At 37.2% G+C, this 26795-nt stretch overlaps 1 protein-coding gene across 1 annotated transcript in view; it reads right to left on the bottom strand.

The window, feature by feature from the left end:
* Nucleotides 1–26795, bottom strand: part of ern1 (endoplasmic reticulum to nucleus signaling 1) — a 45901-nt gene that overhangs the window by 1959 nt on the left and 17147 nt on the right. Inside the window, exons 7-21 of the mRNA XM_089128940.1 lie at nucleotides 22315–22416; nucleotides 21973–22234; nucleotides 19785–19863; nucleotides 17980–18145; nucleotides 17056–17171; nucleotides 14884–15072; nucleotides 12575–12821; nucleotides 10385–10475; nucleotides 9594–9783; nucleotides 8773–8872; nucleotides 7111–7310; nucleotides 4964–5111; nucleotides 3285–3412; nucleotides 2043–2166; nucleotides 1829–1896 (exon numbers count right to left, since the gene is read on the bottom strand). Coding sequence (XP_088985066.1) covers nucleotides 1829–1896; nucleotides 2043–2166; nucleotides 3285–3412; nucleotides 4964–5111; nucleotides 7111–7310; nucleotides 8773–8872; nucleotides 9594–9783; nucleotides 10385–10475; nucleotides 12575–12821; nucleotides 14884–15072; nucleotides 17056–17171; nucleotides 17980–18145; nucleotides 19785–19863; nucleotides 21973–22234; nucleotides 22315–22416 — 2210 coding nt within the window. The remainder of the gene's footprint in view (nucleotides 1–1828; nucleotides 1897–2042; nucleotides 2167–3284; nucleotides 3413–4963; nucleotides 5112–7110; nucleotides 7311–8772; nucleotides 8873–9593; nucleotides 9784–10384; nucleotides 10476–12574; nucleotides 12822–14883; nucleotides 15073–17055; nucleotides 17172–17979; nucleotides 18146–19784; nucleotides 19864–21972; nucleotides 22235–22314; nucleotides 22417–26795) is intronic.

The following is a 26795-nucleotide window of genomic DNA, read 5'->3' as shown; positions in this document are numbered from 1 at the left end:
AAATGTATTTTTGGCTTATGTGGATATAAGACAACAACTCCCAGAATGCACTTGATTCGCTGCCCTAGGAGGATTCGCTGCCCTAGTGAGTCTCCGTGATGAGTCTGCCCGAAAATGTGTTTCGAGATTGCCCAAAATATCCAGGATTCGCCTTTTACGTTCTACAGCCGCCATTCATTATGTTTACTGTGGCTAGCGGGACGAGGGAGAACTGCAGAAAGCAAAAGCTGAATCATGGACATCGACGACCGTACATGTCCGGGAAAAAGAGGATACGACTCAGCTTTCTCCACAGAACAAGAGCCTGCAAGCTTAGCTTCAAGAAAAAGATGTCAGACACTATGTGTTCATTCAGTGAGTGAGATCCACCCCCTATGGGCGGGTTGAGAACATGCGGGACAGACCCTACTACTGACTGTGGTCTTTAGCCTCTGGACAAAACATCCTCAGATGACACAAAATGACGATTTTTGCCAGACAAAAAATACATAAATCTCTCGTCTCAGGGGGATATGAGGGTGGAAAGCATGGTAATTCGAAAATACTACAGGTTTTCTACTAATACAAAGCTTAAAGGGTTAGTTCACCCAAAAATGAAAATTAAGTCATTAATTACTCACCCCCATGCTGTACCAACCCCGTAAGACCTTCGTTCGTCTTCGGAACACAAATGAAGATATTTTTGATTAAATTTGAGAGCTGTATAACTAACACATTGGCTCCTAAAGGACTGCCTCTTGACGGCCCAGAAAGTCAATGAAGAAAATGTTTAAATATCCCAAGTGACTACCGTGGCTCAACTATATGTTTATCAAGTGACGCGAATACTTTTTGTGCGAAAAAACAAACAAAAATAACGAGTTTATTCGACTATTTCTTTTCTTCCTTGTAGGCCAGAACGAGACTTCCTTAGATTTCCACGACGCATGCGCGAGAATTGCGATCTGAAGTAGTGTAAGCTGGTGTGAGCAGATCGCAAATCTCACGCATGCGTCGTGGAAATCTAAGGAAATCTCGTTCTGGCCTACAAGGAAGAAAAGAAATAGTCGAATAAACTCGTTATTTTTGTTTGTTTTTTCGCACAAAAAGTATTCTCGTCGCTTGATAAACATATAGTTGAGCCACGGTAGTCACTTGGGATATTTAAACATTTTCTTCATTGACTTTTTGGGCCGTCAAGAGGCAGTCCCTTAGGAGCCAATGTGGTAGTTATACAGCTCTCAAATTTAATCAAAAATATCTTCATTTGTGTTCCGAAGACGAACGAAGGTCTTACGGGGTTGGTACAGCATGGGGGTGAGTAAATAATGACTTAATTTTCATTTTTGGGTGAACTAACCCTTTAATGCTAAATCCTGAAGTATCCCTTTAATAAACATGACCTAACAATAAGCAATTCATTTATTACTGAATTTATTCATCTTTGTTAATGTTACATAAGTCTAGCTGTTCATTCATGTTAGTTTACAGTGCATTAACTAATACAACCTTTGATTTTAATAATGAATTAATAATTGTTGAAGCTTAACTAAGATTAATAATACAGTAGAAGTATTGTTCATTCTTAGTTTATGTTAACTAATGAACCTTACTGTGAAGTGTTGCAGTAATTAATGTAACTGATGGCTTATTAGCAGCTATTTGACAAAAATAAGCTTAAAAATGAAAAAAGAAAAGTTCAAACACGTAAAATATGTGATAACCAATAAAACAATTAGATACAATATATTTAGTTAGTTGTTGAAACTCAACTAGTACAAAAATGATAATAATCCTTTCACGCCGCAGTACAGTGTGTTGCTGTAAACATCTCGGTGAACTCACGTACCTTATTCCTCATGGCCCGTAACAGATCTCGGACCGATCCGCCTTTGTACGAGCGAAATCTGCGCAGATCTGTGAAAAGAACACTATAGTGTAATGGTTTGCAGAGCAAAATGTTCAAATTTAAGATTCAAACAAGAATTAAAACTAGACGTGCATGTGGTCAAACTCTTAGAAAGGAATAGTGAATCCAGTAATCCAGATGCATTAGTGCTCACCGGTCTGTAGAGGAACTGTGATATGATCCCTCCAATCAGCTTTGACCACGACCCGCCCTCCTCTCTCCAGCTGCCTCACGATTGGTCCATCTAACGGCTCCTTCTCGATCCTATCGCTCACATCCTGCGAAACAACACAACATATGCCATTTACCGCCTGCAGCTCAAAACTATATAGATTATGAAAAAAGAAATTCTATTCATCAGCAAATAAAAGTTAATCAATTATTTCCACCGCTAGGTGGCGCCAGCGGGCGGTACACTCCGGTTTAGAGGGACTACTCGGCACTCGTTAAGAGTTGATCAAAGCGTTTTGATGCTTTAACAAGCTGAGATGCTAAGCTTTAAGATGATGCATAGTGTGTTCCACGTTTGGAAACACAAACAGACGTTCCGGGAACTTTGGAAAACACATTGCATCCCGGAAAGATGAGAGACATGTTTTTTAGCCAAGTGTGCATCCCTTCGTGAGGAATATCTCATGATCTACCAATGGATGATGTTGTGTTTGGACTCTTTCCACAATTCATGCATGTTTCATGGAGTTATGAGCTAAAACGTCAGATCAACGCATCAATACACTTCATTGGATATGCGCCTGTATGGCTTCATGTGTTAGGAGTCCATGAGGAATATCTTCAGATCTGAGTGATGGATTATGCTGAGTTTGGGCTATTTTTAATTGTATCAATCTGTAAATAATGAGGTGCCATTTTCCACATTTTTTTCACAAAGTTTTCATTGAACAGTGCTCCATCTTGAGGGGCTTCTTGTACAAAAACTCGCTCAAGTTTAGTAGAAAGCCTGAAAAAACTATGCTTGTTGTATTCTACTCATTGAGACCTTTCAAATGACATGTCACATGACTATCCGAGCTGTATGATGTATTTGACATATTGCAAGTTTTTCATAAATTATGAAAAAAAATCTTTTTTTTCTATTTATCAGCAAATAACTCAGCACAACTTAGGCTTCGTTCATTGTTAAAGTCCAGACTCTAAGCATCTATACAAATGACACCTATTTTGAGTTGATTATGGCAGTAGTTAAGAAAAATATGATTATATTTTAACAATCAAATTAAAATCTAATCTTTTTATATTTTATGGGGGGTGTACAGTTTAAGGAAACCCTTATGCCCTCCGGCTGCACATTCGGACAGCAGTGCCTGGTGGGTTGGAGAGTTTGTTTCGCAAAAGATGCGTTTTCCCTGATAAATATAAGTTTGTGTGACTCTCAAACCTGGAAGAAGTGCAGCTGTTTCTCCAGACTCCAGAAGAAGGGGTGTTTCAGCACTCTCTCGGACGAGGGCCTCTTCTCCGGATCGTTGCTCAACATCTGCTCGATCAGGTTCCGGCACACAATACCCTCTGCGTCAAACAGCAGGAACAGTCACATGATCAGAAACCTTCTGTGACGGACATTCTGCCCCAAAATGAGCTGGTGTTTGTGGTCAGGGTGTGCTTTGAGTGTGTGTGTGTTGGTCAGGGTGTGCTTTTTTGTTTTAACAACTGTTTGAGTTTTCTTTTTTTTTTTTAAGGTCAAGAAATACAAAAATACAAGGCAAAAAGCAACTATACAATTCTGGAACCCACCCAACACCATGAGTGCGTGTGTGTGAGGTGGTGGCAACCTGTGTGTTGATCAGAAACCTGTCTGTGATGTACAGTCAAACCAACATATATTCAGACATTTCTCACATTATCACAGTTTCTTCGCCATAGTTTAGAAAATGGTAGTAGAACTCAGAGTTATCAGTGGATATTTGACTGGTTTTGTCCGTCCTTCTGTTAGACTCTCACAGATGAATTATGATGAATATCTGTCAGCTGTTAAATTTAACTACACAATTAGAAAATACCAGTTTAGATCAACCGATTACCAAGTAATTCTTAATGTTGTTCAGTCTGTGTGGAAAAAGAGCATTAGCAATTACAGAAAACACACTTCAGCAAAACATGGTCAGCTCAAAGTGGAGGAATTGGTTTGACTGTACATTTTGCCCCAAAATGAGCTGGTGTGTTTGGTCAGGTTGTCATACGAGTGTGTGTGGTAACACTTTACAATAAGGTTCATTAGTTAACATTATTTAACTACATTCGTTAACATGTACAATATCTGAACAATACTTCTTCAGCATTTATTAATCTTAGTTAATATTAATTCCAACATTTACTAATACGTTATTAAAATCAAAGGTTGTATTAGTTAACATTAGTTAATGGACTGTGAACTAACATGAACGCACAACGAACAGCTGTATTTGTATTAACTAACATTAACAAAGATTAATAAACACTGTGACTAATGCACTGCTCATCGTTAGTTCATGTTAGTTAATGCATTTACTAATGTTAACTAATGAATAGGGTTGGGTATCGTTTAAATTTGAACGATTCTGATTCCGATTCCGATTCCTTGTTTCGATTCCGGTTCCTAACGATTCACGATTCCGATTCTTTTAAGAGGCGGGGTCAAAAAAGTTTAGCTAACTTTGCTAACCAACGGCCTTTCTGAAGAAAATACTCCTTCTGTAAAAATACTCCTTTTGTCACAAATTTTGCATTTTGCTGAGATTTCGTTATTTTTAGAAAAGTGAAGCCACACTTTGGATCGCCGACGTAAGGTACTCATGTTCGACTCGCGTGGTTATGCCAACACTTCCGGTAGACGCTTCTTTGTTGGTGTTGTTCAGCGGTTTCTTCTTCCGCTCGGCGGACTGTGAATATCGAAACTAGGAATCGAAATTTTAACTTTTGAACGATTCCAGGAAAAACGAAAAGTTAGTCTCGGTTCCAATCGATACTCGATTCTCGATACCCAACCCTACTAATGAACCTTATTGTAAAGTGTGACCGTGTGTGTGTTGGGCTGGCGTGTGTTGGTCAGGGTGTGATACGAGTGTGTGTGTGTGCTGGTACCGTGTGTGTCGGGCTGTAAGAGGTCGAGGGAATAGGCCCCCAGCAGAATGTTTGCCTGTCGCTGCAAGGACTTCCCGAACGGGTGCTGGCCTTCAGAAAGCACATAGTAAAACACACATCCTGCAGAGAAGATGTCCACCATGCAGGTCTGAGGAGAACAACAGGACAACGTATCAAACGTATGAGACGAGGCTGTAGAGATTAGCACGGCTCCTTCTCCCTCTGCTTTCAAGTCTCTTCTAAAAACATCCTGTTTTCTTCAGTCAACTGATTTTTTTTCATCGCTAATTTATATTTGATTCAGTTTTATGGTTCGATATGTTGCACTTAGTTTTATTTGTTGATATGCATGCTCTGTTAATCTTGTTGCTCTGTTGGGTCAGTCCAGTGGGCTGTAGTAAATGTGCCAAACAAAAACCGCTCGCTCCATTTCTGTAAGTGTGTTATGATGAATGAATGAGATCATGGGTAATCCACTGCTCATCCTGCAGCTCCCGGATGTGTGTGTTTGAACCTGAACTGAATTTGTAAAGCGAAATAAAATGGACTGAAAATGTCCTGTCGAATATAACAGGTTGACTTTGGAAGTGAAATCTGAAAGGTGAATATGAATTATTGAATCTTATATAATATTGGTGACACTGAGACTAAATGAGTCTAAACACTTTTATTGCACTTCCTAATCTCAGTTCATGATCATTTCCACATTCAATAGATTTCAATGTCTCCCAAAGTTGCCTAAAAAGAGGAATAAAAAAAAAATCATCTTTTGGATATTGATCTTAATGCCTTAATTACGTAGAAAAATGAGGAAAACTCCAACCATTAAGGACACAAATTTTCTTTGTGAATGAATAATGCATCATAAATAAATAAATGTTTTTCCTTAAAATACAGGGTGCATAAGTCAGGGTACCCCTATGTTAAATTCCCATAGAGTCAGGCAGATTTTTATTTTTAAAAGCCAGTTATTTCATGGATCCAGGATAATATGCATCCTGATAAAGTTCCCTTGGCCTTTGGAATTAAAATATCCCCACATCATCACACACCATCCACCACATCTAGAGATTGGCATGGTTTTACTTCAGTTAGCCTAATAGCTGGTTTGATTTGCATTGAAAGATGATCTAATGGAAAGTACCCCATGCCAATCTCTAGATGTGGTGGAAGGTGTGTGATGATGTGGGGATATTTTAATTCCAAAGGCCAAGGGAACTTTATCAGGATGCATATTATCCTGGATCCATGAAATAACTGGCTTTTAAAAATAAAAATCTTTACATAGAGTTATGCACCCTGTATTTTAAGGAAAAACATTTATTTATTTATGATACATTATTCATTCACAAAGAAAATTGCTGTCCTTAAAGGTTGGAGTTTTCCTCATTTTTCTAATTAAGGCATTAAGATCAATATCCAAAAGATGATTTTTTATTCCTCTTAGCATGGGTGCCAAAACTTATTCACACCACTGTATAAAATGATGTAATCTTTGTCAAGTTGCTGTTACCAAGAATCAACATTTTAATGTTCAAAATCTCACTTTTTACAATGTTCCCACCAGATGGCGCCGTTTTCGCAGGTCTATAGAGCAAATCCTCGCTTTATTCCTGTTTTCTGCTCATGCCAATTGGATAAATGATGCGGCTATACTTGTGTGTGTGTCAGAGTGAGTTTTGTATGTGTGTAATAAAACATGTTTGTGTGTGTGTGTGTGTGTGTAATATTTGAGAGAGAAAAAAAATACACTCTCACTGAAAGCTGATGTTTGGAGATATCATCCTCAACCTTAAAACAAAACTTGTTCAGATTCATGGCTTTGATTTTAGACACTTTTAAACACTTTTAGAGTTAAAAATATCTATTTTATATAAAATATTGCTCATAAATCATTTTCAGAAACTTAAACCTGTATTACTTTTTTTAATATAAAGTGTTTTTGGTTACACTTTATTTTACGGTGTCATTGTTACAGTGTAATTATATATTTCAATATTAAGCACCTACATGTACTTACTATAGGGTTAGGGCAGGATTAGGGTTTGGTTGAGGGTGTGATTATGCATAATTTACTGTTATTACTACGGTAAGTGCATGTAACGCATTTAAAATAAAGAGTTCCCCAGTTCTGGACTTGCTCTCACCGGGTTGTGCTTGGCGTCCTCACTGAGCACCTCGGGAGCGATCCAGCCCTCGGTTCCCGGGACGCCTGACTTCCTGCTGAAGCTGTGCCGGCCCACCGCCAGCTTCTTACACAGCCCGAAGTCCGAGATCATGGCCTTCGCACGCCCGTGTGTGTTCGGCATCGACACCAGGATGTTGTGCGGCTTCAGATCCCGGTGGACTATCAACCCACGAGAGACCCATGAGAGTTACCAACTGACTGACACTGATTAACAGGCCTAAAAGCAGACTAGCTAAAGGAGGAGTTCACTTTGAAATTAATTTTTGATATGTTTTATCTTACCTCAAGGGCATCCAAGATGTAGGTATCTTTTTTTCCACAGTATTTTCAATTTTGACATTTTTAGGTCAAACCGTCTATTAGTCATATAATGGAGGTCTATGGTCACCACCTCAAAGAGCATGCACAGAGAAGTCCAGATTAAACATGATTTAATGACTCAAGAATGTAAGTACACATTGATGGCCTAAGACACAAAACTAGCGGGTTGAGTGAGAAAACGAACAGTATTTATATCGATTTTACCTCTTGTAATCACAGCCACGTCCAAGTGATCTGAGGGCGCGGGCGCTTCGGTCTGCAGTTGTGAAAAATATTCAACGTTGTCTGTTGATATATCAAAATCATCTTCCATTGTGATTTCCTGTATATCTAAATATGTTTAGATCTTCACAGTGAAGGATAACACTTCTGAAATCTGTGTAAACAATGAGTGACGTACACGCACGAGAGATCAGTTGGACGTGGCTGTGATCACAAGAGGTAAAAACGATATAAATACTGTTCATTTTCTCACACAAACTGCTCGTAGGTCACATCAATGTGTACTTACATTTACGAGTCATTAAATCATGTTTAATCTGGACTTCTCTGTGCATCCTCTTTGAGGTGGTGACCATAGACCTCCATTATATGACTGACAGACAAGAACGGTTTGACCTAAAAATATCAAAATTGAAAATACTGCGGAAACAAAGACACCTACATCTTGTATGCCCTTGAGGTAAGATAAAACATACCAAAAATTAATTTCAAAGTGAACTATCCCTTTAAGGGAGGAGTTCACTTCAGAATTAAAATGTCCTGATAATTTACTCACCCCCATGTCATCCAAGATGTCCATGTCTTTCTTTCGTCAGTCGAAAAGAAATTAAGGTTTTTGATGAAAACATTCCAGGATTTTCTCCATATAATGGACTTCAATGGGGTCCAACGCATTACGTCATCAGGTTGAAAGGTAATGCGTGCTCTAGTTCAGAAATGAAGGGAGTTCTCCTTCAAAATCAACATCGTTGTTTTACCTTTTATTTATTTATTTTATAAAATGGCTTTATTCTTCGCACGTTGGCTTTGTAAACACTCTGTCGTTCTTCCGCCTTAGCATCACATCACGTGTCGAGACTTTGAAGCTTCACTGAAACTCACATCTGGATTTTCGACCTGTTGGACCCCATTGAAGTCTCTAAAAGGAGAAACATCCTGGAACATTTCCCTCAAAAACCATAATTTCTGTTCGACTGAAGAAAGAAAGACATGAACACCTTGGATGACGTGGGGGAGAGTAAATATCAGATGAACTCCTCGTTTAAACATGTATCAGTGATGTCACAGATGATGTTACCTATATTAAGGGAATGTAGATGAGACAGCCCAGACATGGTTTGCTCTAGCAGCGTCACTGGCTCCAATCCATGCCGGTCAAAATCCTTGCGCTCCACATACTGGATTAAACAAAATAAGTAAATTAACAAGCAATTATTTACAAATAAACAACAATATATTGCATAGCATGACATTAAACTGAGCATTTTAGGCACGATTTAAGTCTCTGATATAGTGTTAACATATATATAATTATTATTTTTATTATGCTTTCAAACTGTACAGAGATGACATTAATGATATACAATTTTTTATACAATACACAAAACATATCAACAATATGTTCAATGTCATCTGAACATATAGGACATTGAGGTTGTTTTAAAACCTGGTTTGTTGTTGGTGAATTTACATTTATGTATGTACAATTTGTCAAGAAATATTTTTTTTTTTAATTTATCAATTTATCCCAAAGCAAACTTTAGTTTTCAGTGGCGTCAAACTAAAAGTCTCCCAAAAATAATGTGTTTAAAGGTTATGGATAAATCTTGCTGGATATTCTCTTTAATAAATGTGTCAATATGTTCCTATAAATCAGTGATATACAGAAATATGACCGAAATAAATGATTTCAGTGAAAGAGTGAACTTGGCAAAATGAGCATCTTGTGTTAATATTAATTTGATATTTAACCATAAAATATTCAACAGGGTAAAATGTATTTATTATTTTGAAAGACACTTCGATTACGCACATACAGTATATATGTGTGTATATATATATATATGTGTGTGTGTGTGTGTCAGAAACAGCAGTGAAGCGTCAGGTTGTGTGTGTCACCTCCTGCAGTGTGTGTCTGCACAGCTCTATGGCGATGTACTGGAACTGGCGGTCTCTCTCGGTGCAGAAGTAGCGGATCACGTTCGGGTGCTCGTCCGACTCCCGCAGAAGCTGAACCTCTCGATCAGCAAAACTGAAGCATTCTGGGAGAATCCTCTTCACAGCCACGGGACGGTTGTCAAACTGACCCCTGAAAGCACACGGAGGGAAGACCACAGGCTCACAACCTGAAGCAGCGGCAGCACGTCAAAAACTACAAACCTATCGCTTTCATTCGAACCATTTCCATTCCAATACGGCGAAACAAACAAACAAACTTGCACATCGTTCACATTTAGTCTTATTGCAAAGCTGAAAATCATGAACAGGCTAAACATGAAGACTTACACAAGGAGTGTAAGAACAACTAGCCGAACTAATATACATGTCAAGCATTTAAAGTAAACACTCAGTGATTAAAGAAGAATGAAAAATGTGCAATTTTTAAGATGTTCAGGTATTCAGGCACAGAAACTGTGATCAAATGTAAAATAACCACTTCATAAATAAAAAAAAACATTAGAAATATAGCTATTCAGTCGAGAACGAGCATGTTTTCTCTGCGTTTTGTTGTGAGATCAGTGTTATTATAGAGGCGCAGCTGTCACTTTAAGAGCCTCACGGGTCCAGTACACGCTTGACTGGCTTACAGTCATACTGAAATACTCACAGAGGAATCAATAAGAGGAACTGAAATCTTGATTTTAAAGCAAGTGTGTGAGTCCTGGCCTGAAGAGTTAAAAGAGTCTTGCCTGTACACGATAGTCCCCTCGGCGCCGTGTCCAAGCACATCTCTGGGGCTGAACCTGATGTTCCCGATGCGCACCATGCTGGACTCTTCCTCTGCAGGAAGACAATAACAGTCAACCAACACATCAGGCAAACGAGAGTAAATGGTGATGGACACTGCTGGGCCAACGCTTCGGATCGGGAAGATTTGAAAAGTCTCTTAAAAGGCTGCATTTATTAAAAAAATCGGTAATATTGGTAAATATTACAACAAATTTAAAATTACTGTTTTAATATATTTAATCAAAGCTGAATATTACTCACATGATCCTTCAGAATTCACTCCTATATGATGATTTTATGCTCATTAACATTAATTATTATTAATATCAATGGTGAAAACAGTTATTTGTGTTTTTATCTCAGGATTCTTTGACGAAGTTCAAAAGAACAGCATTTATCAGAAATAGAAATCTTTTGTCACATTAAACACTAACGTTCAAAAGTTTGGGGTCAGAAATAATTATTTTATTTTATTTTTTGGGGTAAAAGAAATGAAAGAAATCAATACGTTTATACATCAAGGATGAATTAATCTGATCAAAAGTTACAGTAAATACATTTATAATGTTACTAAAGATTATATTTCAGATAAACGCTGTTCTTTTGAACGTTATATTCATCAAAGAATCCTGAAATAAAAACATGAATAACTGTTTTCAACATTGATAATAATAATGAATATTTCTTGAGCATCAGATCATAATATTAGAGGATCATGTGACACTGAAGACTGGAGTAATGATGAGGAAAATACAGCTTTGATCACAGGAATAAGTTACAGTTTAAAGTATATGCGCATAGAAAACTATTATTTTAAACTGTAATAATATTTCACAATATTACAGTTTTTTGTATTTTTAAGGCGAGACAGTGCAGGTGAATGGGTAAAATTTTTTAAATAATAGATATCACCATGAAATGTCCTCAGTTCATTACTTACACAAGTATATAAAAAAAATGTATAAAAAAGTAAAAAAAAAAAAAGTTTTTGAAATGTGTGTGTTTAATTATGTAAATTAGGCATTATCTCATTAAATATGCGCAATTTTCCATATATTTTCGGTAGATAGATCCGAACTCTTTTTTTCATTTTGTTTACACACGAGAGGGATTTCAGGATATATGCTTTCATTACCTAGGAAATCAAAATATACTGTCCATAGCCTTTAAAAATCGATTTTCGCCTTATTTATTTTTTTATTTTTTATTAAAATGTCACATAAATCAGGCCAGGAATTATTTATTAACAAATCCCTCTGAAAACATCTTCAGAATACTGTATAGAATAGTGTATAACTGGAGAGTTTGCTGTACATAGGCTGAGATATTTCTACTGGTAAGTTTGTATTTGTATCTCATCTGGCTCATAAGCTATAGTCGAATCCCTTTTAGGCGGCGGCCATATTGGATTTGCCCGCCATCTTGGTCTCAGGGACCATTGGCTTGGGCGCCCTGGCTAAATCATTTCAGTATGCCCTCAGCTACATCTGTGCCAAATTTGGTGCTTGTAGATGAATTCGCGCGAACAATGGGATGTAAGGCCCCATTCTACAGCCCAATCTGCTTTTTTGGACAGCGGCCATATTGGAATTGGAGCTCAACTCAATGAATTAACATTGGTAGAGTACACCATGTGATGTGTCTGAGCGAATCGCGTTAGCAGAAACCAGCAGTTGCCATTGAGATTTCGTCATTAGCTTTAGATCACACTTTGGACAGTCACGATTGGTTACTGATAGGAAATGCCCATATTTGGGTTACACAGCGTTGTGCAGGAGACTGAGAGCTTTCCAACGATACCGCTCATGACAGACTTCAGTAAACTGACGGGTGCGGCGTGACGCGCTGGAATGCTAACTTCTTGGTAAATTCGGGCGAAATTTACTGCCGCAAGTAAACTAAATGTAATAAAATAAACATCTTAATGTATATTGTCAATGTTTTCTTTGTAGCCGCTTGAAAGAACACATATTGAAGGAGTAAACTAGCCCAAAACCTCAAAACTGACCACTGCATGGAAAATCGATGTTTTATGTCTCGCCTTAATCAAATAAATGCAGCCTTAGAAGAGACTCTTTCAGAAACATTAAAGATGTTCTCGATCCCGAACTCGACTGCTAGTGTGTGCGTGTGTGTGTGTGCGTGCTTACCGGGGTCGTCGTGCTCGCTGGCGGAGTGTCCCGCCTCGGGCTGGGAGGCGCTGGAGTGGTTGGAGGCGCGCGGGGTGACGTTGGGGCTGCTGTGGGACGAGCTCTCGCACCGCGGACGGCCCGGCTCCAGGAACTCCGAGTCTGCGGGCGGCTGGAACACCAGATGCTGCCGCTGGAGCAACTCCAGCTTCTCCTCCATCTGAGCCTGGAACTGCTGGTGCTGGAGCTGCTGCTGCTTCTGCACATTCTGAACACACACACACTCATCAGACACAACACAACACTGTCATCAGAGGACGACACAAGACAACACTCTGACCAGACACACAACACCATACTCTCAGACCTACAGCTACATTAGGGACGCACCGATATGAACATTTTGGCCGTTACCGATAACCGATATATCGGCCGATAAATCTAAATCCAATTTTTTAATGTAAGCAAATAAGGTACGAGAGGCTGTGCTGTATCGTGAGTAACGGCTGAAGGGCGTAGTTAGGCTCGACGTGAAGCGGAGTAACCCCTTCAGCGGTTACTTATTCACCATACAGCACTTGCCTCGAATACCTTATTGCTTTTATAAAACGGTTACCACACAATACAAATATAAAAGTAAAAAAAAAATGTATTAGTGCAACTTTCATGAAGTAAAATCAATAAAGGCCTTCCCTCCGCTAGAAAAAATAGTCCCTGAGCGTGAACAGTAACAACTCTCCAATGTGTAAAATGCATGAAAGCTCAAATAAACACAACAGAGGAACTGCAGTGTTGCGCAGTGACACATCGAACCGTTGGGTAAAGCGGTCATAGCCATCTGTTATCATGAATAAAGCACAAATATTGACCAATCACAATCAAGAATGGGAACTAACCGTTTTATACAATTTTTGAGAGCCTGATTACAAAAACAAGTTTCACCATTAAAATACATCTCCCAAACACACACTTATAATGATGTTCTCATGATAATCTTATGTTACCGATATTAAAGATTTAACTAGCCTATGTTTTAACTAATCTTTAACTAATCTTATGATTTAACTAAACTTAGATTTAACTAATCTTATGTTACCGATATTAAAGATTTAACTAGCCTATATTTTCCTTTTTTTGAAGTGATTGCAATCATATTTCAAGCAATTCAAATCCATGTTGAACAGAGCGCATCTGAAGCGTCTCAGCTTTTTATCAGCTCATTATTTATCGGCTTATTTTATAGCTATCGGACAAATGTTCTTATCAGGCCGATAACGATAACATTAAAATTTTTTAATGTTTATTTAATGTTAACATTAAAAAAATATTGGCCGATAGCGATATGGTGCCCGATATATCGTCTACATTCAAACCCCCGCCATTTTAATATATATTAGGGCTGTGCAAAAGTTAATTGCGATTAATCGCATCCAAAATAAAAGTCTGTTTTACATAATATATTTGTGTGTGCTGTATATAATTATTTTGTATATATAAATACCTATGCATGCATGCATATATTTAAGAATTATTTGCTCTTAAATTCTGTATATATATATAAATACATAATCTATATTATATAAATATAAATATTTTATATAGGAATAACACATTTTCTTAAACATATACATGCATGTGTAAGTATTTATATATACAAAATAATTATATACAGCACACACAAATATATATGTAAACACAGACTTTTATTTTGGATGCGATTAATCACAATTAACTTTTGCACAGCCCTAATATATATATATATATATATATATAATATTTATTATAATAATTATAATAATATAATTAAAATAATTATAATAATAATTATATATATATATTTTTTTATTTTTTTTTCTTATTTTTTTATCTTTTTTTTCATTAATTTTTTTCCTTCATTTTTTATTTTATTTTTTTTGTAACCACCTCCTAGTGGACCTTCTCTATATATGCAGGCTATTTGTCATTCAGGTGCTCCCAATCCAATTAGAATCTACAAAAGAGGGAATTGTTTGTTTGAAAAAATATACCCTGAAGAAGGCTGTTTGTGCCGCTACGCGCGGGTTAATTTTTCCCCCACGTTTTTAACTTTTCTATTATGATATAGCCAGTCCAATAAATGCTTTTTAATTGTCTAAAGATTTTCTTTTTCAGACGTTGAACTCCCGAGCCCAAAGAGCACCTTCCAACACCTTTTTGAACTCCCTGAGCACCCTGGACATTTTCTCTCAGCCATTTTAATTTTAAAAGCGCTCCCTGTCCCTGTTTCAAGCGTTTTCCAAAAGTAGTATCATCTCACTAACGGAACGAGTCACTCTCCAATGGGCCTATACCTTGGGATAGGTGATGATGAAGGCCACCCAGCCGGCCAGGAGGAAGGTGCAGAAGATGATGGTGGCCATGTCCTTCAGCATGGAGTCCACTGGCGTCTCCACGCGCGGGACACGGCCGGACTTCTCCTGCAGGGCCGACACCGGCGGACGCAGCGGACTGTTGTCCTCCATCCCGCTCTCATTCACTTTCTGAAACACATTTTAGCATTAACACATCAGTTACAAAGGCTATTCCATGGCAGATACAGATAATAATCGAGCTTTCAGTAAAATCAAACATATCTATCCACAAGTTTCCGAGGGGCGCTCCTGTAAAAAATAAAGTGGGTGAAACTTCCGGTGACGCGGCGGAAGTAGCATTCCAATGGTATTTTGTGTGTTAGTTAGCCAAGAGGCTAGCTGTTTTTCAGAGAATTATTTTACTATTTAAAGACGCAAATCTTTATGAGAGATGTCGTTACGGAGCTCAGGGACAACATGTGCTGTTCGCGGTTGTATGTATAACCGGATTAAACTAGTTCAGTGGCTTAAACGTGATTGTTTTGAACATAAGCTGAAAACGAAATCAGAGTGATCCTGCCAACGACTGTAGTTTCCATCACCTCCCAAAAGACGACGAATCTTCCTGTGTACATTTGTTTAAATTCTTAATATTCTATAAACTCTCTCAGCATGTGATTGGCTGTTCGCTACTGATGTTACACCTAAACTCAGGATCAAAGCCTGAGTTGACAGAATACCAAATGTGCCAGTTAATGTATTCAAGTAGCACATTCATTTATAATTTTGAATAAACTTCAAAGCACAATGACTAAGTGTGTATTTTTTATTTGAATTGTTTGTCAGCTCACACAACTGTCTGTCACCAAGCCTTGATGAGTATTGATTATTAATAATGTTATTATAATACTCCCAATCAACTACTGCGGAGGTAAAGGTACTGTTATTTCACCCTTTTTAATTTCGTTGAGGTTGTGTTCCCACATCGTTAGCTAGTTTGGATCGCTATAACTTGAATGACTGTCAACTGTTGAATGAACGAGTGTGAAGTATGTCAAGTTGCGCTTTGTTTACTTCCAACCGGAAGTCGCGCCCACTTTTGACGCAAGGCCTCATGGGGCGTAGGAAACTTGTGGATACAACATCTGTAATAAACAAGATTATTTTGCTGTACTTCAGATTGTGAAAGTTTTTCTGGGCAATCTTGCATGTTTTGTAGTCAAGAGCCCTAATCAGACGGTTATTGTTTCTCATGTGGACGTCTGTAATCAAATAAATGTGATGATTGAGCATTAGTAATGAACACCTGCTGTTAACAAGCAAAATCACTGAAGGACTGAGAAACACAAGAACTACAACTGGTTTCAACTACAGCCACAGCCTTAAGCCCTATTCGGAGGGTAATCAAATAAACTTGCACGTCAGTGATAAAACCCATTAAACATTAAAACATTCGGATGGAGATTTATTGATGCGGAGGAGTGAGTTTTATAATCCCGGGTCAGTATAATTCACATGGTCAGTCACATGATTGTCTGCTGTGAATAAAATGTCATATACTTGGAGTAATACAAATACACTAATATTTAATTTAATAATATAAATGTCCTGTTTATTTATTATTTAAATCTCCGTTTTAAAAATAGGAGGCCACGCTATACTTGTATTTTAAATGGTTTGCAGTCTAACAATTTATCTCAAAATGATGGATTTTAAATATGGAAATTAGCAGAAATAAGATAATGCAGCCTTATACTTAAATGAGGTAAACATAACATTGCTTGGTTTATATTTTTAATGTATATCATTGTATAGCCCTCATAAGTTTCCATTTAATCAATCATATTTTTCCCCAGTAACACATGCAAACATCATCGGCAAACCCCCCATTCATCTGTGCTTTTGGGCCTATAACATTTCAAATACCGTTTATTTCAATCGATGCAGCCTTGAGCTCTCCTGGTTCTCAAGTGTGGAAATGTGAAACTTGAAAACATCTGCCTCTTAGAATAAAAGATTTACAGGTGTGCTGCCACAAGTCCTTTTTTTAATACACCTCTCACACACAATTGACCAATAATAATGTGGTGATCTAAAGGGCTCCTAAAACTGCTGTGAAGGTCACGTATCTAGAGATCAGACATCGTCTCACGGGTGTATTACACGCTGTACCTCTTCCATGGTCTTCTCTGTGGCCGGAGGGATGATGTTGACGTGCTGGCGAGGGATGTTCTCCGGAAACTTCTCCAGGATTTTGTTCTGAGCATCAGGTGGCGTCTCGTGGTGACCTGTGGAGAGAAACACACTGCTGTTGAGCACACACACACACACCATACCTCATTAAAGAGAAGAGGGAAGATACTTATTAACAATCATGACATATTTACAAATCACAAATTCCATGCTTTTAGTAGTGCTGGGCAACGATTAATCGCATCCAAAATAAAAGTGTGTGTGTAGAATGCACACATATGCATGTCTATTTCAGATATATTTACACGTATTTAGTGTATATTTAATTACATGATATATAAATATTTTAAATTAGGGCTGTCAAACGATTAATCGCATCCAAAAATGAAAGTTTGTGTTTACATAAAAATACACACACATTTATATATAAAATATTTATATTTACATTTTATATAAATTATATAATAAATCTATATATATGAAAATATTTTTCTAAATATATACAAGCATGTGTGCATTTATATATAAAATAATTATACACAGTGCACCCACATATATTATATAAACACAAACTTTTATTTTGTATGCGATTAATCGCGATTAATCGTTTGACAGCCCTATTTTAAATATAAATAACACATTTTTCTTAAATATATAAATGCATGTGTGTGTATTTATATATACAATATAAACACACACATATATATTATGTAAAAGCTTTTATCTTAGATGCGATTATTTATTGCCCAGCTCTAGTTTTTGGCAAACTTTTAGATCACTTTTGCATTGGCGCTTCAGCACTGTTCTCTACACAGCATGAAGATGCATTGTGACTGTCACTGTAAAGTTTCCAGCGTCTCCACTAGAGGGCGTGATGGACACACACACACACACAGTGTGTACCTATCAGCAGGAGAGAGTTCCTCATGAAGTTGATGCGGTTCCTCTCTCTGAGCGCAGCGCTGAACTTCACTGTTGTGCTGGGAGTGATCACACACTCCTGGTCATCTTCCATACTCGAGTCCTGGTTACTGGGACCCTCCAGCATGGGAAACGTCCTGCCACGGGGCTGAAATACACACACACACACACACGTTATGAGCATGCATGCAACCAAACAGCACTAGGGACTCTTCAAACCTAAATAAAAATGTCAAAATCTGTATTTAAAAAAAAAAAAACTATTACTGCAAAACTCACTGTAAACACTTTTCCAAAGTCCTACTTTATTTCCGACATTCCCATAGCTTAACACTCTGAAAATGATATAAGGGATAGTGAAGTAGTCTATGATTCAGAAATAGAAAAATCTGCTTTAAAACTCATGTTCTTAGAAATCATTATTTGTATTCATGCATTAAAGGAGTAGTTCACTTTAAAAAAAGAAAAAAAAACTTTTGCTGATAATTTACTCACCACCCATGTAATCCAAGATGTCCATGTCTTTCTTTCTTCAGTCGAAAAGAAATTTAGGTTTTTGATGAAAACATTCCAGGATTTTTCTCCATATAATGGACTTCAATGGGAACCAAACGGTTCAAGGTCCAAAAGACAGTTTCAGTACAAACTGTTCAAAGGGCTTTAAACAATTCCAGACAATGAATAAGAGTCTTATCAAGCGAAATGATCGCTCGTTTAATAAATAAATAACAAAGTTTAAGTTTTATAAGCTCAAATGTTCGCCTTGCTCTGTTCTGTGTGACTCTCCTGTTCAAACTCATTTATCAAAATGAACGAACCTTTTCCCGAGTCAATTCGTTCATTTTGTTCGTTGAATGAACCAAATGACTCAAAAAAAGATTTGTTCATTTTGATGAACGAGTTCGAACAGGAGTGTCACGAACGCTCATCACAGAACAGAGCAAGGCGAGCACTTGAGTTTATAAAATTTAAACGTTGTTATTTATTTATTAAATGAGTGATCGTTACGCTTGATAAGACCCTTATTCATCGTCTGGAATCGTTTAAAGCCCTTTGAACAGTTTGCAGTTTGCACTGAAACTGTCTTTTGGAACTTGAGCCGTTTGGTTCCCATTGAAGTCCATTATATGGAGAAAAATCCTGGAACATTTTTCATCAAAAACCTTAATTTCTTTTCGACTGAAGAAAGAAAGACATGGACATCTTGGATGACATGGGGGTGAGTAAATTATCAGCAAAAGTTTTTCTAAAAGTGAACTACTCCTTTAACAAAAAAAATCTCATACTCATCATATATAAAAAAAAAATCAAGCAATTGTCTTGTGGTCTTTGTAGTCAGATCCGTAGTTGTAACTGATATTTTTCACTTTATGCACAAACATAATTTATGAAAATTGATTAACATATTAAAAAAAAATCAAGTAATTGAAATTGCATTTTATAATTGCATTATAAATTATTTAATAAATAAAAGACAGAAATAAGAGTCACTAATGTTGACCTGTTTTTAGAAATCAAAGTTGTCAACTTCATTGAAGACAAAAAAAATTATTTCATCTATCTATCTATCTATCTATCTATCTATCTATCTATCTATCTATCTATCTATCTATCTATCTATCTATCTATCTATCTATCTATCTATCTATCTATCTATCTATCTATCTATCTATCTATCTATCTATCTATCTATATATATATATATATATATATATAAAATCAATGTAAGCATGAAGTCCTATAAGTGTATGAGGAAACTCATATTTGAGGTTTTTAAAGCTACTCACCACAACAGTAACTCCATCATGCACCAGTGAGGGGGACGCGTACAGACCAGTGGAGTGTTTCCCCACATACAACGTGGACCTGTCAGAACACAAACACAGCTCATTATTCAGAGCTTCATCTCCAAAGGTACATACTCTGCCTGTAAATAGCTTACCAAAGAACTGCTAAGTGTTATACAGTGGCTAATCTTTATTTATCCAGGCAATAACAGTACATACTGAAAGTCTTTTTGATGATGACGACAACACTCCCAGAGAGAGATCTATATAGCAAAGAGTGAAGTTTGAGCTTACTCTAGTTACTGTAATATGCACTATATGGACAGAAGTATGCACCTCTAAAACTGAAGAGTGTACCTTAAATGTTGTTTATATGTCTATGTGGTGTTTTTAATATGCTTTAAGACAAACCATGTGTAAATTCACAAGTCGAGTATTTCCTCCTTAAAGGGATACTCCACTTTTTTTGGAAATAGGCTCATTTTACCACTCCCCCAGAGTTAAACTGTTGGGTTTTAGCGTTTTTGAATCCGTTCAGCCGATTTTTTTATATTTAGAAGAATATCAGTAACCAGACAGTTTCTGGTCTCATTGACTTCCATAGTATATTTTTTCCTACTATGGAAGTCTTAAAATCTTATGAACAACACATTTGTGATTTGTGTATTACTACGTCAAACTACGATTTCCAGAACCAGTTCTTCCCCACACTTCTTGAAAGACAGACAGGATGTGGCTTAGATGTGACTTGGAGATGCGACAAGTCAAATCATGTCAGCTCAGCAAGAGCCAAATAAGAGTAAAACGTGGCTTTGGCAAGTAAACGTGAAAGAAAATCAAGAGGTTGCATGAGCAACACTGTTGATGAGGTTAAAGCTATTTGGTCCCACTTTATACTAAGTGGCTCTAAGTACTATGTACTAACATCGAAAACTAAGTACAATGTAGTTATTGTGTGGATGTTGTACTGCTATTGAGGTGTGATACGGGACAGGTGTGTGTGGTGCGGGTTAGTATAAGGGTGCACAGCAAAATCCCCAGTGTTAAATTAATGGATGGGAGCCATGAATGAGTTTTGATTGGTGGCACCCAGAATGCAATCCAAAATGCTTTATAATTGTCACCATTGTTGAGATTCATGGGCCAATTATTGATGTCTGTGTGTCTTAAAAAACTGAAGAGAAGTAAAATTGCATAAGAGAAAGTTAAGAAATTATTTTTAATACATTGTATGTTGTGCAAGGTCACTGCTGCTATAATTAATATAGTAAACATAACTCAGAAATGAGTCTCTATATGAGTTTAGTGATTCAGGTCAAATGATTGTGAAATAATGATTATGTTAAAACACAACCATCACCATCAGATCACCTTTTCTATTTGTTCATCTGGCTGTTATAACTCATGTACAGCAGCCAAACAAAATCTAAAGTTAATGAATTAAGGGTCAAGAGCCCGACTAAAGCCAACACTGATCACCATAATGGTGACTTAAAAATTTTGGTTTTCTCCTTTAGTGGTTCTGCTTGTTATCATCAGGTGTCTTCAAACATGTCTTTTCAGTGTTAATTTAACACTGGGGATTTTGCTGTGTGGGTTGAGGTGTAACAGATAATTTACAAATGTAATTACAAATTTTTTAAAATATAAGTACAATGTAAAAACATGTATGTACACAATAGGTCTATTGTATCAAATTATTAATTTCAATGTAAGTACATAGTACTTAAAATAAAGGGTCCCACTTTATATAAGTGGCTTTAAGGTGTCGTTGTTAGTGTAATTACATATTTAAGTACTGAGTAATATTAACTAATAATAGGGTTAGGTTGAGGGTTAGTTGCATTTAAATATGCATAATTTACTGGTATTGGTAAATGCATGTTACATATGTAACAAGGACACTGTAAAATAAAGGTTTACCGATTAAAAATATTTAAGGTGTCATTGTTAGAGTGTAATTATATAGTACTGAGTATTATTAAGCAACTACATGTACTTACTATAGGGTTAGGGTAGGATTCGGGTTTGGTTGAGGGTTAACTGCATGTAATTATGCATAATTTACTCTTATTACTACGTTAAGTGGATGTAACATATATAACAAGGACACTTAAAGAGTTACCAAATATTTTTGTGAAAATGAAGATAAAGAGAGCTATAAAAACAGTCCTTGGTCTTATCTTACAGGAGTTTATCTTTGGTTTTCTTCTCGCGGGGGAACGGGTACGTCCACTGGGTGATGCGGCCCACCTCTCCTGACATGAACGTGAGGTAGCGCAGGGTTTCGACGGCCACGTTGGTGTGTGTGACCTTGCGAAGGCCCTCGCGCTGCCAGATGTAGATGGCCACCACAGGAGAGTTGTAGTTCTGAACCCACTGCACATCCCCGGACTCGCTGTCCACCGTCACCACCAGCCCGTCCCCGTTGGACACGAAGTGGGCCATACCTGGAGGAACACAGGAAAAACACTGTTGTGTGGAAGAGATCTGGACGGGTTTTGCGAACTCGCCACTGACGGATGCTCACTGTATTTGGTGTCGTCGTCTGGAAGGGTGTAGGCGTAGTCGGAGTACGTGGCGTTCCAGCGAAGCTCTCGGCTCTTGGTGTCGTACATTGTGATGGTGTATTCTGAGGAACAAGATAGACAATGAAAATCTTTGATATTCACATCATATTTGACTCTTTTGCATTTCAAACTCCAGTACAAGTGTGTCAGTATTCTGCAATGTTACGGTAATTAATAAGCATGAAGCGTTAATACTTTTAAATAACATATTAGCACACAGTAGCTAATGTCCATCAACAGGTTCAGAACGCTCTTGCTTATGGGATGTTTAACACACGATTTAACTAAATATTGCGATGGACTGGAATCAAATATTATAAAGAGCCATGTAATAAATGTCTCTTAGTTTATTTAATTATTGTGCATAAAGCAAACACTGATCACCATAATGGTGACTTAAAAATGTTGGTTTTCTCCTTTAGTGATTCTGCTTGTTAACATCAGGTGTCTTCAAACATCTTTTCAGTGTTAATTTAACACTGGGGATTTTGCTGTGTGGGTTGAGGTGTAACAGTGTAATTACAATTTTTAAAAAAAAATATAAGTACAATGTAAAAACATGTATGTACACAATAGGTCTATTGTATCAAATTATTAATTTCAATGTAAGTAACATAGTAATTAAAGCCACTTATATTAATACTTTTAAATAACATATTAGCACACAGTCCATCAACAGGTTCAGAACGCTCTTGCTTATGGGATGTTTAACACACGATTTAACTAAATATCGCGATGGACTGGAATCACATATTATAGAGAGCCATGTAATAAATGTCTCTTAGTTTATTTAATTATTGTGCATAAAAACAAAAAAACAAAACAAATTTTTTTCATTTAATATAAGTTGTAAATAAAGATACATTTTATAAGCCTTCACATTTCAGACATTCGACTCCAAAAGGAAGGTATTTGTCCAACAAAATGAGTTAAGAATTTTACAATCAATTTCAAAGCGTTTGTGATTTTTTCCCCCTATGTGTTATGTGTTTAGAGGTTATGATCATATCCTTTATGTAATTTACTGTTAAAACTATGGTGAGTTCATGTAACAGAAGTAAGAAGGACAGTGTGTCCATTCTGTTTATATGTACCCCACATTTTGCAATCTGATTCACATATTCGTTTACATGTGCATTACATGAACAAATAAAAGTCATCTTTCAATTTAGTCATGATTTAAAAATGATTATTACTCCTCTATTCATAACAGACTTCAACTAAATCAGTAAATATTCTGAAACATGAATGAAATGCAGTAATTTGCATATATAGCAGTCTGTAAATCATTACATATTTGTGGACTGATTCAAATGTTTATATAGTTTCTTACAGCATCCTTAGTAATGTTTGTTTATCTTTCAAATCAATTCAACACCATGATAAAACATGACAAAAACAGTTATTATCTGAAAAATGTATACCTTCACAGATCAGTATTAGGGGTGTAACAGGGGTGTATACCGCAATACAAAAATGCAACAATATGTATCATGGATAGTTCACCCAAAGTTTAAGAGATTTGGTGTCAGGACTACTATATTTAATGTTGAATATAATATAATAATGCAATATTTGTGGGTCCTAATAATGCCATATGTTACCAGTGTAAAGTGTCCTACATAATTTTAAATATATCTAGTCAGTGAAAGAGTGTAAGCATATTCATCTAAATTAATCCTGTTTTCAGCTTCAGAATCATGAATATGTTTATTCTGGTGTCTCTATTGTCCTGTGCTTTGGGTTTCATTTACACAAGTCTGTTCATTTACACACACAATATAACACCAGATTTTGGCTTTTAATCAACAGTACATATTAACCCCATGGAGTATCACAATGATATCATATTGTGAGTTCAGTATCGTGATATTTACCATTACAGATCACGATTTAAACGTTGAATCGTTACATGAGGCTATCGTTACACCGTAGGGCTGGACTGAATACCATTTTTTGAGCTTCGAAGCTTCGGTAGCAACGGACATTGAATATTCGAAGCTTCGGTAGCAACGGACATTGAATATTCGAAGCTTCGCTAGTAACGCACATTGAATATTCGAAGCTTCGGCAGTAAGGAACATCGAATATTTGAAGCTTCGGCAGTAACGGACATCGAAAATTTGAAGCTTCGGTAGTAACGGACATCGAATATCCGAAGCTTCGGTAGTAAGGGACATCGAATATTCGAAGCTTCGGTAGTAACGGTGTAGAGATTCTGGGTCGGACATCATTAACCAGTTTGCATGCAATTACTCAGAGCGTGGTTGGCAGAGACCCTTTTAACACATTCCTACGCATATGTGTTTTAATTCAACTTTGACTTTTACTGCAGTCAGGCGCCCGAGTGTCTGGGGTTACCTGACTAAGTGTGATTTAGGACGAACACGGAGACATCACGGGGCAACATCCCCCGCCAATAACGCCAGTTAAACTGATCGCGATCAGATTAACTCTCTCTCCTCTTTGATCCTTTGACACCTCCAAAAGCGAGGGAACTCTGGATACAAGCCAGACTTCGTTTGTTCTATCGCAATATACGTGCGACCCGCTGACCCACACCTACGTGCAACACACACACACACATTAACGCGTCCGCACGCTGAACATTCCTGCACGCACACAAACACGGACATCTCTGAAAGCTTGTAAAAGAGTTACCAAAATTATCTAGTATGCCGAAATACATGTAAAAGAACTGTAATTCACTATTTCAGCTTCGAATGGACTCACGCGTGTCAAAGAAGTTTAGATAACTGTAATACAATGCTTTAAACATGTAATTCAATAATGCTGTCAAAATAGTTCAATGTGTTTGATGTCTTTGTAATCCTCATAGCATGATCTGTCTTTTAAACTGTATATCGATATTGTGAAATGTATACCATTATGTATAAGTTTGTTTTCAAAGTTAGCAGAACTTTTCCTTTGTCTTAAGAACCAAGATTAACCACGTGATATGTTAATCAAGTGGGCGCGCGCTCCTTCAGTTGTGTGACGCTCATTGGCCATCCGAAGGTTAGGAGGGGTCCCAAAACACCCTTGAAAAACTCTCGCCACGGAATCTTATGCCTCTTAAGTTCTTAACTCTTAACCTCTTAGCTCTCTTACCTGATTGCTCTTGTTCTTACTCTTAAGCTTAGACTCTTGAACTCTTTCCGGAATTCCTTGGACACTCTCGGCGTCTTCTGAAGCTTTTTAAAGTTATCAGTTTTCGTTATTTTTACTTCGTTTACTTTTGCGAATAGCCAGTTAAAGTTCGTACGTGTGTCCTCTCCAACAAGAAGACACCATCCAGCACGAACTCGTTTTGAACTCCCGCGACGCACACCCACGTGGGGAGAACAAAGGAACCTGTCTCCAGCCTCACGGACAACCGCACGCTTCCAGCATACAAAGGTCTGAATAGCAATTTGTTCCATCAAATTTGAAACTCAAGATATAATCCTGTGGTTGTCTCTGAAGGTTTAAAGCTGTGCTAGTAACTGTACTTCTCTTTGTATTCCCATTTTCCCTTGTTTCCCTTTTTAGTTTCACTTTCATTTTGTGTACATACATATATCGTGTGATTTTTGTAGTGTAACTTAGTCGTGTGCTTTTATTAAACTCATTTATACATTCTTTGCCATTGTTTGTATTAATCACATAACAAAGCCTCTTTAATATTAGATCCTAACGCTACAAGCTGATTTTGTTGAGTGCACAAAACATTGTCAGAATATTAAGCTAAACAGATCAAGTGATTAATAGTTTTACAGATCCGCACGCTGGCGCGCTGACTGAGAAAACTGTAATCCTTGTTGTTATAAAGAACAGCCCCGATCTGTGGAAAATATATGTTCCAAATTAATCATAATTCGTTGTGTTTAATTTCGTCATATATACCTGAAGCAGACGTGTGTTGTGACACACCCCTCGTTGGGTGATTTAATTTATGTGAGAAACTCGGTTTAACGAATATTCTATAAGTTGCTGATCCAGATCATTGATTTTGGAATATTCTTCCCCTGAATTCAAATTGAGCTATAAATTTAAGCCGAGATTCTTTACAACGGACATCGAATATTCGAAGATTCGGTAGTAACGGACATCGAATATTCGAAGCTTCGGTAGTAACGGACATCGAATATTCGAAGCTTCGGTAGTAACGGACATCGAATATTCGAAGCTTCGGTAGTAACGGACATCGAATATTCGAAGCTTCGGTAGTAACGGACATCGAATATTCGAAGCTTCGGTAGTAACGGACATCGAATATTCGAAGCTTCGGTAGTAAGGAACATCGAATATTTGAAGCTTCGGTAGTAAGGAACATCGAATATTCGAAGCTTCGGTAGTAACGAACATCGAATGTTTGAAGCTTCGGTAGTAACGGACATCGAATGTTTGAAGCTTCGGTAGTAACGGACATCGAATATTCGAAGCTTCGGTAGTAAGGAAC

The sequence above is a fragment of the Pimephales promelas genome, chromosome 3 (assembly GCF_988280905.1).
Source record: "Pimephales promelas chromosome 3, fPimPro1.hap1.1, whole genome shotgun sequence".
Lineage (NCBI taxonomy): Eukaryota > Metazoa > Chordata > Actinopteri > Cypriniformes > Leuciscidae > Pimephales > Pimephales promelas.
Note: the sequence above shows the minus strand (reverse complement) of the source record. Positions and strands in the feature narration are given on the sequence as shown.